The sequence below is a fragment of the Pleurodeles waltl genome, chromosome 10, assembly GCF_031143425.1.
Source record: "Pleurodeles waltl isolate 20211129_DDA chromosome 10, aPleWal1.hap1.20221129, whole genome shotgun sequence".
Lineage (NCBI taxonomy): Eukaryota > Metazoa > Chordata > Amphibia > Caudata > Salamandridae > Pleurodeles > Pleurodeles waltl.
The window spans coordinates 1077177691-1077195955 of NC_090449.1; the positions used below are offsets into that span (position 1 = coordinate 1077177691).

The window sequence follows — 18265 nt, forward strand, 5'->3', positions numbered from 1 at the left end:
TAAAACCAGGTATTTAAGATTTAGACCGATGTATATCCCGATCCCAAAGACATATCCATTGATCACATTATTTGTTTATGCCCCTCTTTATTGGATTTAAGTAAAAAATATCTGCAGGCATCATTCAGTGAGGCAAACGTAAGGACGGACAAGGGAGTAACATCATTCTATCAGGAAGCTCATGAAATGTCTACTTCTCTCTTTTATTCAATTACAAAAGACGCAGGGACTAATGAGTCTGGTTGAGGGGTTACTTTATCACATATTACAAGTTCCCTAGGCTATCATGAAATCGTGATACGGTGGACAGGATATCTGTTATGTTTGTGATGGAGTAACCCCTCCACTAAACTCTAAATCAGGCCCCAATATTCCAAATGCTTCTCTGTGTTTGTTTATTGAAGTTATAATCTCACTCATGCACTCGCTATGCAATAAAATAATTACACACATTGTGAATCCTGGAACACCGTGGAAGAGAAGTGGTGGATGGTCAACTTTATGTTGAGATGGACAATGTGTTGACGATTGTCCTAAAGGAAGGTATTGTCAAATCGCAACCACCCTCCGTTTCACTTAGAGGGGTTGAACTCCCCAAGCTGGGTACACCACAGCAGCTCACTCTAGATCCTGGTCACATGCTGCGTGCTGTCGTAGGAGAAGGGTGTAAGACCACAACCACCCTGTGCTTGATTCAGAGGAATACCCCCTTGCATGGGTACCTTCCAGAAATCATTGCCACAGATTACTGTGGAAGAGCAGCTTAAATCCAATGTCTGTGCATCCCACTCCCTAGGGTTGTCATGTTAGCCAGTGTGGAAGCGTCCATCCATCCATCCCATGTCCCTGCATCCCACTGCAAAGGGTTCTCATGTTAGCCAATGTGGAAGCGTCAATCCATCCCATGTCCCTGCATCCCACTGCCTAGGGTCCTCATGTTAGCCAGTGTGGCTATGCCCCTCCGAATGTGTCCATAAATCCAACTTCCTAGGGTTGCCATGGTAGCCCAGGTGGATGCAGCCATGCACGTCATGTTAGCCAATGTGGAAGCGTCCAACCATCCCATGTCCCTGCATCCCACTGCCAAGGGTTCTCATGGTAGCCAGTGTGCAAGCATCCTTTTGTCCCATGTCAGTGCATCCCACTGTCAAGGGTTGTCATGTTACCCAGTGTGGAAGCGTCCATCCATCCCATGTCCCTGCATCCCACTGCCAAGGGTTCTCATATTAGCCAGTGTGGAAGCGTCCATCCATCCCATGCCCCTGCATCCCACTGCCCTGGGTTCTCATGTTAGCCTGTGTGGAAGCGTCCATCCATCCATCCCATGTACCTTCACCCCACTGCCAAGGGTTCTCATGTTAGCCAGTGTGAAAGCGTCCATCCATCCCATGTCCCTGCATCCCAATGCCCAGGGTTCTCATGTTAGCCAGTGTGGAAGTGTCCATCCATCCATCCCATGTACCTTCACCCCACTGCCTAGGGTTGTCATGTTAGCCAGTGTGGAAGCGTCCATCCATCACATGTCCCTGCATCCCACTGCCCAGGGTTCTCATGTTAGCCAGTGTGGAAGTGTCCATCCATCCCATGTCCCTGCATCCCACTGCCTAGGGTCCTCATGTTAGCCAGTGTGGCTATGCCCCTCCGAATGTGTCCATGAATCTAACTTCCTAGGGTTGCCATGGTAGCCTAGGTGGATAAAGGCCATGCACATCTGTGGTTAATAAATTGTACTATTTTTTTCCTCATCTGGAAATCACCTGGTCCTCGTGTTTTTTCACCATGGTCCCTTTAAAATTGTGACTATGAAAATTCAACTAAAAATGTTTTAAATCTAGGGAGGAGATACAGAGACTGCAAAGGATAATAGCCTTCCTTCAACAAAACTGTTACTCAATGCACTGGCTTTACAGTGGTGTATGCTATCTAAAGCTGATGGTAAACGATGAGCCCTTTCAGTAGCACCATCAAAGAACCCACAGGCCACGCGTGCGATGAGGTTACAAGACAGCTCCATGGCATCACAGTTCTCCAGTCCTGAGCTTTCATGTAATAACCCAGAGCAATCAAGTGAACAAACTGGAATGAAACTGCAGACTGAAGAGGTCTGCATAGCAAAAATCTGGACTGGACTAAGGAGTTCCTGAAGACATGGAGCTACCCGGTGACTTTACAAATCCAAGAGTTGATAACCCTGTGGAAGTCATACACTGAATTCCTTGGCCAGTTGGTGAAGTATAGTGGGAGATGAATATTCAGTTTTGACAGGCACAATATATACTGAATGAGCCTTATGGAAAACAAGCTTGTAGGTTGAATTTCTGACACGGCCATCAGTACCAGTCACCAACCTAGCTGCTATGACTTGTGAGAAAGTAGCCTCTTTTTAGCCTTGTTACCCCCACTATTGGCCTGTTTGTGAGCATATGTCAAGGTGTTTTCACTGTCTCACTGGGATCCTGCTAGCCAGGGCCCCGTGCTCATAGTGACAACCCTATGTTGTCAGTATGTTTGTTATGTGTCACTGGGACCCTGCTAGCCAGGACCCCAGTGCTCATGTGTTTGTGGCCTATATGTATGTGTTCCCTGTGTGACGCCTAACTGCCTCACTGAGGCTCTGCTAACCAGAACCTCAGTGGTTATGCTCTCTCTGCTTTCCAAATTTGTCACTAACAGGCTAGTGACTAAATTTACCAATTCACATTGGCATACTGGTACACCCATATAATTCCCTAGTATATGGTACTGAGGTACCCAGGGTATAGGGGTTCCAGGAGATCCCTATGGGCTGCAGCATTTCTTTTGCCACCCATAGGGAGCTCTGACAATTCTTACACAGGCCTGCCAGTGCAGCCTGCGTGAAATAACCTCCACGTTATTTCACAGCCATTTACCACTGCACTTAAGTAACTTATAAGTCACCTATATGTCTAACCTTCACCTTGTGAAGGTTGGGTGCAAATTTACTTAGTGTGTTTGCACCCTGGCACTAGCCAAGGTGCCCCCACATCGTTCAGGGCAAAGTCCACGGTCTTTGTGAGTGTGGGGACACCATTACACGCGTGCACTGTACATAGGTCAGTACCTATGTACAGCATCACAATGGTAACTCCGAACATGGCCATGTAACATGTCTAACATCATAGAATTGTCATTCTGGCATAGGGGTGACAATTCCATGATCCCCCGGGTCTCTAGCACAGAACCCGGGTACTGCCAAACTGCCTTTCCAGGGTCTCCACTGCAGCTGCTGCTGCCAACCCCTCAGACAGGTTTCTGCCCTCCTGGGGTCCAGGCAGCCCTGGCCCAGGAAGGCAGAACAAAGGACTTCCTCTGAGAGAGGGTGTAACACCCTCTCCCTTTGGAAATAGGTGTGAAGGCTGGGGAGGAGTAGCCTCCCCCAGCCTCTGGAAATGGTTTGATGGGCACAGATGGTGCCCATCTCTGCATAAGCCAGTCTACACCGGTTCAGGGATCCCCCAGCCCTGCTCTGGTGCGAAACTGGACAAAGGAAAGGGGAGTGACCACTCCCCTGAACTGCTCCTCCCCTGGGAGGTGCTCAGTGCTCCTCCAGTGTGTCCCAGACCTCTGCCATTTTGGAAACAGAGGTGTTTGTGGCACACTGGACTGCTCTGAGTGGCCAGTGCCAGCACGTGGCGTCAGAGGCTCCTTCTGATAGGCTCTTACCTCTCTTGGTAGCCAATCCTCCTTCCTAGGTAGCCAAACCTGCTTTTCTGGCTATTTATGGTCTATGCTTTGAGGATCTTACCAGATAACGAATGCAAGTGCTCATCAGAGTTCCTCTGCATCTCCCTCTTCACCTTCTGCCAAAGGAGCGACCGCTGACTGCTCAGGACTCCTGCAAAACCGCAACAAAGTAGCAAGACGACTACTAGCAACCTTGTATCACTTCAGCCTGCCGGATTTCTCGACTGTTTCCTGGTGGTGCATGCTCTGGGGGTAGCCTGCCTCCTCTCTGCACCAGGAGCTCTGAAGAAATCTCCCGTGGGTCGACGGAATCTTCCCCCTGCAACCGCAGACTGCATCACCTGTCCTCTGGGTCCCCTCTCAGTACGACGAGCATGGTCCCTGGAACTCAGCAACTCTGTCCAAGTGACTCCCACAGTACAGTGACTCTTCAGTCCAAGTTTGGTGGAGGTAAGTCCTTGCCTCCCCACGCTAGACTGCATTGCTGGGTACTGCGTGATTTGCAGCTGCTCCGGCTCCTGTGCACTCTTCCAGGATTTCCTTTGTGCACATCCAAGCCTGGGTCCCCGACACTCTAACCTGCAGTGCACAACCTAATGAGTTGTCCTCTGGCGTCGTGGGACTCCCTATTGTGACTTTGGGTGGACTCCAGTTCACTTTTCTTCTAAGTGCTTGTTCAGGTACTTCTGCGGGTGCTGCCTGCTTTTGTGAGGGCTCCCTGACTTGCTGGGCGCCCCCTCTGTCTTTTCATCCAAGTGGCGACATCCTGGTCCCTCCTGGGCCACAGCAGCATCCAAAAACCCTAACCGCGACCTTTGCAGCTAGCAAGGCTTGTTTGCGGTCTTTCTGCGTGGGAACACCTCTGCAAGCTTCTTCACGACGTGGGACATCCATCCTCCAAAGGAGAAGTTCCTAGTCCTCTTTGATCTTGCAGAACACCAAGCTTCTTCCAAAAGGTGGCAGCTTCCTTGCACCCTCAGCTGGCATTTCTTGGGCTCCTGCCCACTCTCGACACTGTTGCGACTCTTGGACTTGGTCCCCTTGTCTTACAGGTACTCAGGTCTGGAAATCCACTGTTGTTGCATTGCTGGTGTTTGTCCTTCCTGCAGAATCCCCCTATCACGACTTCTGTGCTCTCTGGGGGTAGTAGGTGCACTTTACACCTACCTTTCAGGGTCTTGGGGTGGGCTATTTTTCTAACCCTCACTGTTTTCTTACAGTCCCAGCAATCCTCTACAAGCTCACATAGGTTTGGGGGTCCATTCGTGGTTCGCATTCCACTTTTGGAGTATATGGTTATCTACTGTAACTTTACATTGCTTGCATTACTTCCTTTTCCTATTACCTACATAATTTTGGTTTGTGTACATATATCTTGTGTATACTTCTTATCCTCATACCGAGGGTACTCACTGAGATACTTTTGGCATATTGTCATAAAAATAAAGTACCTTTATTTTTAGTACTTCTGTGTATTGTGTTTTCTTGTGATATTGTGCATATGACACCAGTGGTATAGTAGGAGCTTCACTCGTCTCCTAGTTCAGCCTAAGCTGCTCTGCTAAGCTACCCTTTTCTATCAGCCTAAGCTGCTAGACACAACTTCTACACTAATAAGGGATAACTGGCCCTGGTGCAGAGTGTAAGTACCTCTGGTACCCACTACAAGCCAGGCCAGCCTCCTACATGACTGGTCTTCTTATTCCTCAGCTGCCATCTAGGGGGTTCCAAAGTCTAGTGAAGAAACAAAGAAAGTCCTCTTCCTGACAAATGAGATGTGCCTTCTAAGCAGCTTCCAAACAGCAACAGACTTTCTATGCCTTGAAGGAAGCTTCAGAGGCAGCGCTGGTGGTCCTTGGATGGAGACAAGAGCAGGAACATGTGCCTTCACTAACGTATGTCACTAAAATCACACACATACTGTCGCATCACAAGAGATAGGTGGAGCAGTCCATCCATTGAGGGATGCCTGTGACTCAATCAAGGGACTCAAGCAGGTCCACAAAAGCTATCCATCTTGGTACTTGGTCACCCCCTAGTGATAGACATGCTTCAAGGAGAGCACACAGCTCCATCTTTTCTACTATGATTCCCTGCGCAGATCTAGTTGAGTTTGTTTCTGGTGTCAACATCTCATCCTCCACCGAGCACAAGACCGTTTACTCACCATTTGAGAGTTTGTGGAGTTTCCTCTATAGCGCCTCCACCTCTTCCCATCCTGGCTGTGAAAGATGATGAACTGGGAGATGTAGAGACTGGAGAGGCGCTGACGGGCCCCCTGAGTCTTTATGCCATGAATGAGCATTGAACGCAGAAGGTCGACCTGTGGAAAGTGAGTATAGTTCATTACAACAAGGCAATAGCTCCTTGAGGCACACTCTTGCTATTTTACTAGTATTGTGGATGTAAAACATTCCACTAGAAAACACCTCAGTTCATCAACCATTCACACACACTAACAAACAGAACACAGGCTCCCATCAATATTACCTAGTGCTTTCAAGGTATCAACAACATCTTATTCTCTCAATAGTCACAGCTGCAGAGTAAACAATCACCCCACCACAATTTTGTAATTATTACATCACTCACAGCATTCCCGGCAGCAACAGAATAATATGGAAACACCAGAGGATCATTTCAGCATTTCTAACCTTTTCAATACCAGCATCGTCCCCCTCATCACCCCATGACCATCTCAGCATTCCTACCCTCTCATTACAAACATAGTCCTTTCTACCACCCTATGGCAATCGCAGCATTCCTACCCTCTCATTACATAGTCCTTCCTGCCACCCCATGACCATCTCAGCATTCCTACCCTTTCATTACAAACATAGCCCTCGCCACCACCCCATGACCACCTCAGCATTCCTACCCTCTCATTACAAACATAGCCCTCACCACCACCCCATCACCATCTAAGCAGTCCCGACTTCTTCATGACCAACATAGTCCTTCCCACCACCCCATGACCATCTCAGCATTCCTACCCTCTCATTACAAACATAGCCCTCACCACCCCATGACCATCTCAGCATTCCTATCCTTCATTACAAACATAGCCCTCACCACCACCCCATCACCATCTAAGCAGTCCCGACTTCTTCATGACCAACATAGTCCTTCCCACCACCCCATGACCATCTCAGTAATAGTCCTGGATTTTTTATTGCCTACAGAGTCCAACCCAAGCACCCCATGACATCTACATTTACAGTTTTTGCTGTAACAACAAAGGCCTGCCCAAAATCCCATGACCATTTCAGCACTTATAGGTTTTGCAATGATTGCTTGTCTTTTTTGTTAAATAAAATGTAACCTACGTTTGCAGAAATGCAATGCATCTCACCCCTCCATTTTTAAAAGATGTAATGTTTCCCATTCAACTCTTGAACTGCACCTCTATTGTATTAGTTTCCCTGTTGCCCATTTTCTGCTCCCAATCTTTGTGCATCGCCTTGAACCCTGCTGGACTTATTTTCCTGTACAAAACTATTTGATAATGAAGGCAGGATTGGCCATTCTTCCACTCTGGCATCTTCCCAGCGGGCTGCAGGCTAGGGTGCTTTTAGAGGAGGTGGGTCCGCCATGGCCCAACTATGAAAGTCCCTGGCTTCATTCTAGTGGCCTCCCCTGCAGTGTGGGGCTGGATTAATCATTTCTGCCTAGACTGATTTTAGTTTCCAGACTGACCATACAATAGAAACTGGACATGCATTTGTGATGAGGCTGTGGAGTACTGGACTCATAGGCCCTCATTATGACAATGGCACTAAAAACTGCCTACTGCCGCCAAAAGACCGTCGGCGCTGCTATCAGCCGTCCGCCGTATTATGACCGCAGCCGGATTTCCGCCACAAGAATGGCGGAAATCCAGCTGTGGCCATGCCGGCGGATGGCGTTAAGGTTGCGCTGCTGCCACCAGCAGCGCCATGCCAGTAGACCCCCGCCAGCCATATTATGACCAATAATACGGCCTGGTGGAGTTCTGCTGGCGGGCGCTGCTAGTGGCAGCAGCGCCCTGTCCCATCTCCTGCCAGCAGACCCCCCTGAACACATGTAAGCCGGGTCTCCGATAGGGGAGGGGGGTGTTGTGTGTGTGTGTGTGTGGGGGGGGGTGAATGTTTGTGTGTGCATTGATACAGGTGTGTGTTGGGTGTTGAATGCGTTTGTGCATGTATGGAGGTGTGAGTGCGTGCATGTTGTGTTATGTGAATGCATGTCTGCATGTCTGCATGTATGTTTGAAAGTTTGTGCAGATGTGTGTGTGAAAGGATGTATGCATGCGTGAAAGCATGTGGGAATGGATGTGTGTATGCGTGTGTGTGTATGTGAAGAGAGGTGTGAATGTAGGGGGGTGGCGAGGGCTTTGGAGAGGTGGGGGGGTAACTAGAGAGGGAGGGGGGAGACCCCTATCAGTGACAGGGGCAGGAATTCACTGTCACTGATAATGGCTACCGCCATGGTTTTTGTGGCGGTACGAACGCCACGGAAACCATGGCGGTAGGCAGGGTCATAATCCCGCAGGCAGAACAATGACGGCCGCCGGGCTGGAGATGGATATCTCCAGCCCGGCGGCTGTTACCGCCGTGGCGGTCGGACTGATACATTGGCGGGTTGGCTTCAGCATAACAGCCTGTTGGCAGTACTTACCACCATATTAATGCCGACCGCCAGGGTCGTAATGACCCCCATAAGGTTTATAAGACACTCACTGAATATAGATTTTTTTTACTGTGAACACCATCACCATACCTAAGTTCTGAACACATATTCAGTGAAAAGCGCAACGGGTGCAACTGCACCCGTCGCACGGCCACAACACCGCCGGCTCCATTTGGAGCTGGCTCCAGTGTTGCGGCCCAGCGGGGATCTCCAAATGGCCGCGGCGGGGGTGCGGCTGCATTGGCGGCCGCCCGGCGGTCCGATCTTGGCGGGTGGCTTCAGCCGTCCGCCAAGGTCGTAATGAGGGCCAAAGTCTTAATCAGTTCATCATTGTTTTTTATTAGATGGAAAAGGCAGTTTTAACCTCTTATTAATGTATATCTGTGTTAAATACTTTATAAGTGCAGGTTAAGATTTGTGAAACTTAATGTAAACACATTTGAGAAATTTATATTTTAATGCAATTTAATCAATTTTGAACAATTATATATGTAGGGTGTCCTGGCTCTTGGATCACCCATCTAACAGTCTCTTGCTGCAAGCTGGCCATTCTTGCTTCAGTGCAAAGGGAGCCAGAAGAAGTTACCCCAAACTGTACCCTTATAACAGAAGGAGCAGCCACCTGAGCAGGGGCATCTGAAATACCTAACATTAAGGTACACCTAGTTAGTGCTCCTTCAGAGTTCAAGTGGGTATGAGCAAAAATTTCATTTTGAAGATACTTTGGGTCCAGCTGCTTGGATGGCTTTGTGAATCATTCAAAAGACTACAAAAGAGACTCTCTTGGCTAATGGGACCCAATGCAGCTTTACAATGTGCAACACAATCTTTCAGTTGTTCTCATGCCCAATGGCAGTCGAGTAGCGATGTTTTAGTATATCTAAAGTTTATTGATCAAAGAGTTGGGCAACCCAGGTTAAAATGTAATTTCTATAGCCTAATCTAGCTGGAATACTTACGTGAATACCAAGAGTTTTGCCATCAATAGGAGAAATGTCCCCCAACAGTCTCAGGGTGAGAAAAGAGGTGGAGGCAGCTTCTTGCATGGGGAGTAATCTTTAAACCTGAATCCAACCCAGTGCCTAGGTTTCTGCCTTCCCTAGCCTAGGTAGATCGGGCTGGACTGTTAGTTTGGGCAGGATCCTTTCTAGAGCTGTAGTGGCAAGACTGATTTGCATGGCCTGGCAGTTCGAGGTGGACTGTTCCCATTGGTGCAGGGTCAAGACTGATTTGCATATAGCTGGGTCCAAACTGAGGTGGCAGTGTGCAAAATAACGATGAACTGCGATGCGACCTAAGTGATTACCAATGGCTGAGATTAATTCAGGCATTCCATCCATCACTTTCTTGTATACATCAGTGAGACGCCCTAAGTGGGCTGTGTATGCCCAGATGTGAGGCCCGCACACACTATTCTAATAGAACCCAGCTACTTGGCTTATGAACCCAAAACAGGACTAATCCAGTCATGTGTTGCTTGTGTTCCTGTTCAGGGAGGATCTGCCCTGGCAGCTTGGGCTGGACTGTTCCGACTGGAGCAGGGTCAAGACTGATTTGCATATGGCTTGTTCCAAAGTGAAGAAGGATAGTGTGCAGAAGGAATGATTTGGGATGCGGTTTAGCACAATCACCAGTGGCTGAGATTATTTTAAACATTCCATCCATCTATTGTTTTTTTGATGCCGTAAGTGTGATGGGTATGCTTAGACATAGGCCCCATGCTCACTGTGCCTCTGGAATCAACAAATACCTGCTGATCAGCTTAATAACTGTGAAACCAGTTAAGAGTTTATTGTGTTCCGGTTCAGGGAGGACCTGGCTTGGAAGTTCCAGATGGACGGTTCCCATTGGAGCAGAGATTGGGATGTGTCTCTGAGTGATTGCCAGTGACTGAGATTAATTTAAGCATTCATCCATTACCTTGATTTTTATGCCTCACATTTTTCACATAGCAGGTTTGTGTGGCGGAAGCTTTTCACACTGTAAATCTATGCGCTGGAAGCTTCTCACACAGTACAGTTTTGTGACGGAGGCTTCTCACACAGTGGTTTTGTGTGCTGGAAGCTTCTCACGCAGTAGTTTTGTGTGCAGGAAGCTTCTCACACAGCGGTTTTGTGTGCTGGAAGCTTCTCACACAGTGGTTTTGGGTGATGGAGGCATCTCACACAGTGGTTTTGTGTGATGGAGGCTTCTCACACAGTGGTGTTGTGTGCAGGAAGCTTCTCACACAGTGGTGCTGTGTGCAGGAAGCTTCTCACACAGTGGTTTTGTGTGCTGGAAGCTTCTCACACAGCGGTTTTGTGTGCAGGAAGTTTCTCACACAGTAGTTTTGTGTGCAGGAAGCTTGCTTCTCACACAGTGGTTTTGTGTGACGGAGGTTTCTCACACAGTAGTTTTGTGTGCAGGAAGCTTCTCACACAGTAGTTTTGTGTGTCTGAAGCTTCTCACAGAGTAAATCTGTGTGCAAGAAGCTTCTCACACAGAATTTCTCACACCGTAGGTCTGTGTGTCAGAAGCTTTTCACACGGTAGGGCTGTGTGCCAGAAATTTCTCACAGTATCTGTGCTGGAGGCATCTCACACAGCTGGACTGTATGCCGGAGACTTCTCATTCTGCAGGTCTATGTGCCAGAAGATTCTCACAGTAGACCCATTTGCCAATGGTAAGTGACACTTTCTACCCAGGTGCCTGAAACTACTAACATTTTTTGTGTGAGCCCCAAGCTCAGAATATTATTGAATGTTTTGCACATGTGCCACCCTCACCCATCCCTCGTTGGGCTACAAGTACACAACTTGTGGCTCTTTTCAATGTCCAGTTAAATCTTGGTGTCTGGGAAACGTCTGCTTTCAAATCAAATCAAAGGGTATTTATAAAGCACAACTTGTAACCTATGAGGGTATCCAGGCACTGAGCACCCTGCTGCGATGGAGGACCAGTTTAACAGCCAGTCCTTGCCTGAACGCAAGCAGCAAGAATGATAGCGTAGGTGAAGGGGAGTTCCTTCCAGGATTTCACACTGAGGAAGCAGGAGGAGTCTTCTCCACGGTTGCTAAGACAGATACAGGGGAGGGGGCGGAGCGAGGGAGATGGAGTCGATGGCAGGTGTCTGAAGGGTTGGTGGAAGTTCAGACAGTGATTGATGAATGATGGTCCCCTGTTGTGAAGGGCCTTCTAGGTGCGGGTCAACATCTTGAATTGACCTTTCTTCTGAATTGGGAGCCTGTGGAGCTTCCTGAGATGATGGGTGATGTGGGTCCGCTTGGGTAGGTCAAGGATGAGTCTAGCCACTGCATTCCGTATTGTCTGTAGTCTTTTGAGGAGGTGAGAAGCGATTCCTATATAGAGGGCATACTCATTGATGTCTGCGTCTACTTCATCTTAAACATACCCCTTTATGGTCGGGCTATTTAAACAATGATAGCTGTGCAGAGGCAGTGGATTCCACCTTGTAAGGTATGCTGACTTACCTGCTTCTCTCTGAGCTGACTCTGATGGCTCCAATACTTTTAATTTCCTAGTAGCACACTAGGCACTGAAGTTGCCGGCCTCCTGTCCCGGTTCGCGGCCATCTTAGGTCATGCCGCACCAGTTTTAAATTTTGTTTGATTTATTTGTTTAGGTTTCCCCCAATTATCTTGCTTCTTTCTTTTATTTTTTGCCGTTCCTTTTCAGGAGCTTCATCTGGGAGGGTAGCCTGCCAGGTAGTAGCGGAGCAGCTGGGCTCAAGTCGGCTATTTGTTGGCCCTCCTTGATCTCTGCATCTATGTTGCCTTACAGGTGGGTTATTTAAACATGATAGCTGCACGGAAGAGTAGCGGGCGCAGAGATGGCATGCCGGGGGCACACCTAAGGCTAGCCTGTCTGCACCCGTCTGCTCCTGGACAGTGCCAGGGTCCAGGACCCCTGCCTATTCTAAGTCAGACTATAAGTGCTACCCCGCCAAGAAGATCCTGTCTCTTGCTCCTGCTGAGAGGATGGACTGTCTATATTTGATGGTTATTTCTAAGGGCGACACAGTATGTGGTAAGTGCAGTTTTAGTCTCACAAAACCAATCACTGGCGCACCTAACGGAGTTAAGGACATTTACATCTCCCACACTGCTAAATGCTTTGCTCTAAATTGCCGCTCCCTCCCAAAGCATAAGGCTCAAATATTTGACTCTCTTACAGACTATCAGTCAAAACATGGCTATCAGCCGAGTCGTTCCCTGATATTCTGTTCGCAATTCCACAGGGTTATGCTTTAGTGAGGCTGGATAGACTGTATCAAAGGGGAGGAGGGATTGTGTTAATTGTCAATTAATCTCTCCCATGCACCTTTGCAGAAATTAAGATCAAGGGCAGTAAGGCTGCCTTATTTAATCTAACTCTCTCTGTCAATTGTACCTTGGTGGACCTTTTGATCTGTTGCCCTCCTGGTTCGGCCTCGCAATTTATAAGTGCCTTTGCAGATATTGCATCCTATTTTGCTCTTCGCTATTCTAATTTTATCATCTTAGGCGACCTCAACCTGCATTTTGAGGACACCTTGAGCCACATGGCCGCCTCACTCATGGACGACCTAGAAGCTCTCCATTTTGCCCAAAATGGCTCATGCTCCGCTGCATAGGATTGGGCATACTTTGGATCTGATATTTGCTCATTCCCCTTGTGTGGGCATTGACCATCCCCTACCTGTGGTACGGTTGGACCATTTTGTCCTTCCTTTCTCGATTAGGATGTCCTCTCCTCTGCTACCTCTGCCCTGAGGTCGGCAGTATAGAATGCAGAAGTGGGCCAAGGTTAGATCGGCCTCCTTTATGGAGGCTCTGAGGGCTCCCCACTCTACTCTTAGTGATTGTGTTAACAGAGCAAATGCTCAATTTGAAACTGGATCAGCAAGGCATTGGGCAGTATCGAACCACTGACTACTTGCACTGTCGTCTGCTCCAATCCCTTGGCCGAATGACTTAATGGAGAACTGTTGGCACTTAAAAAGATCTGTAAAACGCTTGAGTGTCAGAACTCCTCCCGTAAAATTCTCTATAATAAAATCTATCCTCCTTTCGAGCATGTCTCAGCTCACACTATCCCTTCAGTGGATAACTGTAACCGGATTGCCCAATTCTTCTCAGATAAATTGTCTAAGATCTATGCCACTTTCTCTCAGCAAATCAGGGAAGCTGGCAGTCTAGAATCTAGGTTCTCCCCCTCTGATTCCGGGGAGGGTTTCATCAGGATTAAGGCACTGTCTTTGACAGAATTGTGGACTGTGGTACGTAAAGTAAAATCAGGTGCGTCGACTGATCCAGCCTCGCCCATGATCTTGTTGCAGGACATGGAGGGTATTCTTACGGGACTCTGTGATCTGCTTATCCTGTCCTTCACAACAGGCCAGATTCCCCTGAAATGGAAAAATGCCACTATTGTTCCTATCCTGCAAAAATCCATGCTAGATCCAGCTAAACCAGAAAATGTCAGACCTATTTCTCTGCTGCAGCTCTTTGCTAAAATAGCAGAAGAATATATGAATCACCAGCTGATGAACGTTACTGAGTCCAAAGGTCTTTTGCATGAGACTCAATCTGGATTCCGTCCATAGTACAGCATGGAATCTGCGCAGCTGTTAGCCTCTGAGTCTCTCAGACTCATTGCTAACAAAGGCCATACTGCGGCGCTGATGATGCTAGACCTAAGTGCAGCGGTCAACACCGTTTCCCACAACCTTCTGCTCGAACCGACTGTGGTCATACCATGTCGGTGGCACAGCTTTGAGATGGCTGACCTCCTTCCTTTAGAACAGTACCTTCCAGATAATACAACAACCCTTCTCTTCTGAGGTTTTCCCACTGCAGCAAGGTGTGCCTCAGGGTTCCAAACTGAGCCCTATGTTGTTCAGTCTTTTTTTGTGCCCCCTAGCTAAGGTGATCAAGTGTTTTGGCTTTAAAATCGTGTCATACGTCAATAACCCTCAGCCCTGTAAACTGAGGAATACTCTTCCACTTGATCTAAGGCAGGAAAACTGCAAATTCACCTTTTATGAAACGTTAAAGATATTGACTTGTCTGGCAAGTGTAAACTGGAGTTTTGCAGTCCCAGGCTTTCATGGTGTATGATTCCTTAGCACAGGGACACTCTGAATAGAGTAACCAAGCGCTTTATAAAATTCTAACATTCTTGGGCTCCAGCCAGCTGGTGACGAGGGATTGTGTGACAGTTCATCTGGTGTTGATGGGAGCCATTTGAAGATCTTACGGAGCATGTGGATGGTGAAGAAGCAGGTGGAGGAGACTGCGTTGATCTGGGTTCTCATAGAGAGTTTGTTATCAAGGATAACTCCAATGTTGCGGGCGTGGTTGGTCGGTGTGGGCGAGAGTCCCAGTTCTGAAGGCTACCAGGATTCACTCCACGGGGAGGTGTTGTTTCCGAAGACCAGAACTTTCATCTTGTCTGTGTTAAGTTTTAGGCAGTTGTCTCTCATCCAGTTGGCGATGCCTGTCATACACCTGCGGAAGTTGGGCATGGTGGTGGATGGGTTTTCTGAGAGAGAGAGGATGAGCTGAGTGTGGTCTGCGTAGGATATGATGTTTAGTCTATGGTTTCTGACGATTCTGGCTAAGGTGGTCATGTAAGTGTTGAACAAAGTAGGGCTGAGGAACTAGCCATGAGGGACACTGGAGATGTTGTTCTTAGTTTCCAAGATGAAAGAAGTTAGGTGGATTCTCTGGGTTCTGCTGGTGAGGAAGTAGCAATTATTTTGAGGGCGTCTACTTGGATTCCAGTGTGGTGAAGCCTCTTGAGGAGCGTGTGATGGGATACAGTGTCAAAAGGTGCTGATAGGTCGATGAGGATCAGGGCTGCCAGTCCTTCCCAGTCAAGAAAGGTCCTGATGTCGTCAGTCGCCGTGATCAGGGCGGTTTCGGTGCTGTGGTTCAAGCGAAATCAGGATTGTGAGGTGTCCAGCATGTTGTTGCTTTCCAGGTCCTCCATTAGTTGGTGGTTGATGACTTTTTCGAAGACTTTGTCGGGGAAAGGGAGCAGGTACATGGGATGACAGTGCTTGAGTTCACTGGGGTCGGTGGAGGGTTTTTTGAGGCGAGGTTTGACCTCTGTGTGTTTCCGTTCCCCCTTGAACGTGGCCTTGGTGATGGATGCATTGAGGATGGTGGTGAGTTCAATGCTGATTTCTTGCTCCCAAGGTTGTAAATGTGGTGGGGCAGAGGTCCATAGCTGATCCTGAGTGAACGGAACGCAAGACGGCAGTGGTGTTGAGGGGGTGAGCTGATTCCAGGTGGTGAGCATGAGGTTTGGGCTTGTGTCTGTTGGCGCAAGTAGGCTCAGGGTTCTGGCAGTGGTGGGATGGTGTGGGAAGTTTTTGCACATGGAGGAGATGTTGACATGGAAGAAGTCCTCCAGGATATCGCAGAGTTCCTGGGAGGGGGTGATGATGTTTTTAATGGATGATGGGTTGGAGAATTCTCTGATGACGTTGAAGAGTTCTTTGCTGTGGTTTCAATTGGCTTTGATGCAGTGCTTCTTTTCGTCTCTTTCAGGAGTTGGTGGTATAGGTTGAGGAAGGTCTTGAAGAAGGCACGGTCTGTGGGCTCTTTGCAGGCGACCCAAAAGACAATGACACATCAGCAATTTTGTTTGGTGGTACTCAGTTCTTGGATGTACCAGCTGGCCTGATTGGAACATCTCTTGAGTTTAGTGGGTTGGAAGGGGGCAGTTCTGTCAGTTTAATCCGTGATCCATGTGGAGGAGCTCTTGACCTCCCGTTGAAGGTTGGTTTTGGTGCAGGGGTGGGTGGTGTTAAGGACCACTGGCTTTCTGATACTTTGTTACAGTTCCGGTGGGTGGTGCTGGGTGGCTTGGTGGTGGTGTCTGGGGGTCCTGCAATGGTGAAGTAGATGATGGTGTGGCCAGTCCAGGTCAGCTCGGTGACATGGCTGTACTCGACTCTGTCACTGGTCGTGAGGATGAGGTTGAATGTGTTTCCTTCGGTGTGGGTGGGGTTGGTGACAAGCTGGGTGAGGCCGATGCTGCCCATGCTTTTGAGGAGGTAAGCGGTGTTGGTGTTGTTGCGGTCATCAAAGTGAAAATTGAGGTCACCAAGGAAAATGTAGTGTTTGGAGTCAGAGGCGAGCAGGGAGATGAAATCGGGACTGGCATCACAGAAGTTGGGATGAGGCCCCCAGTGGTCTGTAGGCTAGGGAGCCTTTGATGGTGGTTTCGCATTCGGTGTGGAGCTGGAAGTTGAGATTCTCCATGATCCGGGTGGTGGTGGTTCAGTGGATGGTGTCTTTGTGGACTATAGCAATTCCACCTGTGTGTTTGTTGATGCAGTCTCGATGTGGAATTCTAAGCCAATGGGTGTTGCTGAGGCGATATTGGGTGCAGATGATGGTTCAACTTTAAGGGGTTCAACTTAAAGGAGTCACAGTTGGTGACTTCCAAGAGATTTACACTAGGATGACTAATTAGGGGTTACGGCTACATTTTCGACTGTGGATGAAACCATGAGCACTGCATTTTCATACCAACTTCCCTTCTTGATGGCATTGTTTGTTCCTGGGCAAATGTGCCTCCATTTTCTCATAGTATTTCAAATTAAAGGGCAACCCAATAATCATTTGTGAGTTTGGGTATCTAACTATAATAAGGTAAAGTGCTGACTAGGTAATCATTCAAAATCACAGAAATTTCAGACTTAATATGATTGAAATGTCCAATCTATGGCATCGCAAACTTGGTAACATCCCATTATGTCCATTTGTACAGGGAATTTCTTATGGCTCTACCCCCACCTCGTGCCCCCAGGTAACTATAACTCGCACCGCCGCCATGTAACGTTTTCTCATCATTAATTTTACTGTAAATGTGACACTGATAGTATCAGTGATGTTATAAATGATGTCATGAGTGCTATAATATGTGCTGTAATATGTGGGATAATAAGCAGTGCGTGGTGAGGGCGCAACTTATAGTTACTTGAAATACTTCTATTACAGCTGAATTTCTATGGTTTTGTACTTTTGAAATGTGAGCCTAACTATAACGTCACTGTAACACTTTGTTTTTTTATGTGAATTTCTATGTTTTTTAATTATTTTCCTAACTATAACATTCCTGTTAACTAGTTTTTTTTTCAGTTAATTTCTATGGTTCTATGGTTCAGCCAGTTCGGGCGGCCAACCCCCTAACCACCCAATCCTACTCTGCACAGCGCCCTTTGGCCACGGGTGGTGGGAGTTGGCCAAAGCCTATCTTATACTTACAGTTCTTTTAGCTAACTATAACTCGCATCCTAAGGTAACTATAACTCGTGCATTCCCCATGCATAGCTAATTACTCCACATATTATGTCATTGATGAGATCTTGTATGCCATCTTTGATATCACTGCAATGTTTGCAATATCATTATTGATAAGAAAACTGTGCATGGCAATGGCATGAGTTATAGTAACCTTAGGATGCAAGTTGTAGTTACTTAAAAGAACTCTAACTATAACTGCTGCATTTCTATGGTTTCATATCAGTAAATTCAGAACCTAACTATAACGTCCCCATAACCTCTGTTGTTTTCACTAAATATATATATATATATATATATTACATGTTACTTTAGCTTCATTGCTTCTGCCTCAATGCCTAGTGGCACCGTAAAACAATATCCTTTTCTGGCCCGCTCTTCCGCAAACACCTCCAGGCATTTCCACTCTTACCTACAACTACCCAGTCATCTGTATACACATCTTACCTGAATCCATGAGTTGGTACCATCTGAACTCCAAGCGTTGATAGAGCCACTGAGGTGCAGTCGGGCCAGCCTCGGCTCCCATTGCTCTTTGTGAAGAAAAAAGGAATGAGTCAACCGCTGATCATCGTAAAAGAGGCAGAAGAAGTGGT

At 47.6% G+C, this 18265-nt stretch overlaps 1 protein-coding gene across 1 annotated transcript in view; it reads right to left on the bottom strand.

Moving 5' to 3' along the window:
- Positions 1-18265, bottom strand: part of F8 (coagulation factor VIII) — a 463887-nt gene that overhangs the window by 36893 nt on the left and 408729 nt on the right. The window contains exons 21-22 of the mRNA XM_069212149.1: positions 18117-18202; positions 5873-6028 (exon numbers count right to left, since the gene is read on the bottom strand). Coding sequence (XP_069068250.1) covers positions 5873-6028; positions 18117-18202 — 242 coding nt within the window. The remainder of the gene's footprint in view (positions 1-5872; positions 6029-18116; positions 18203-18265) is intronic.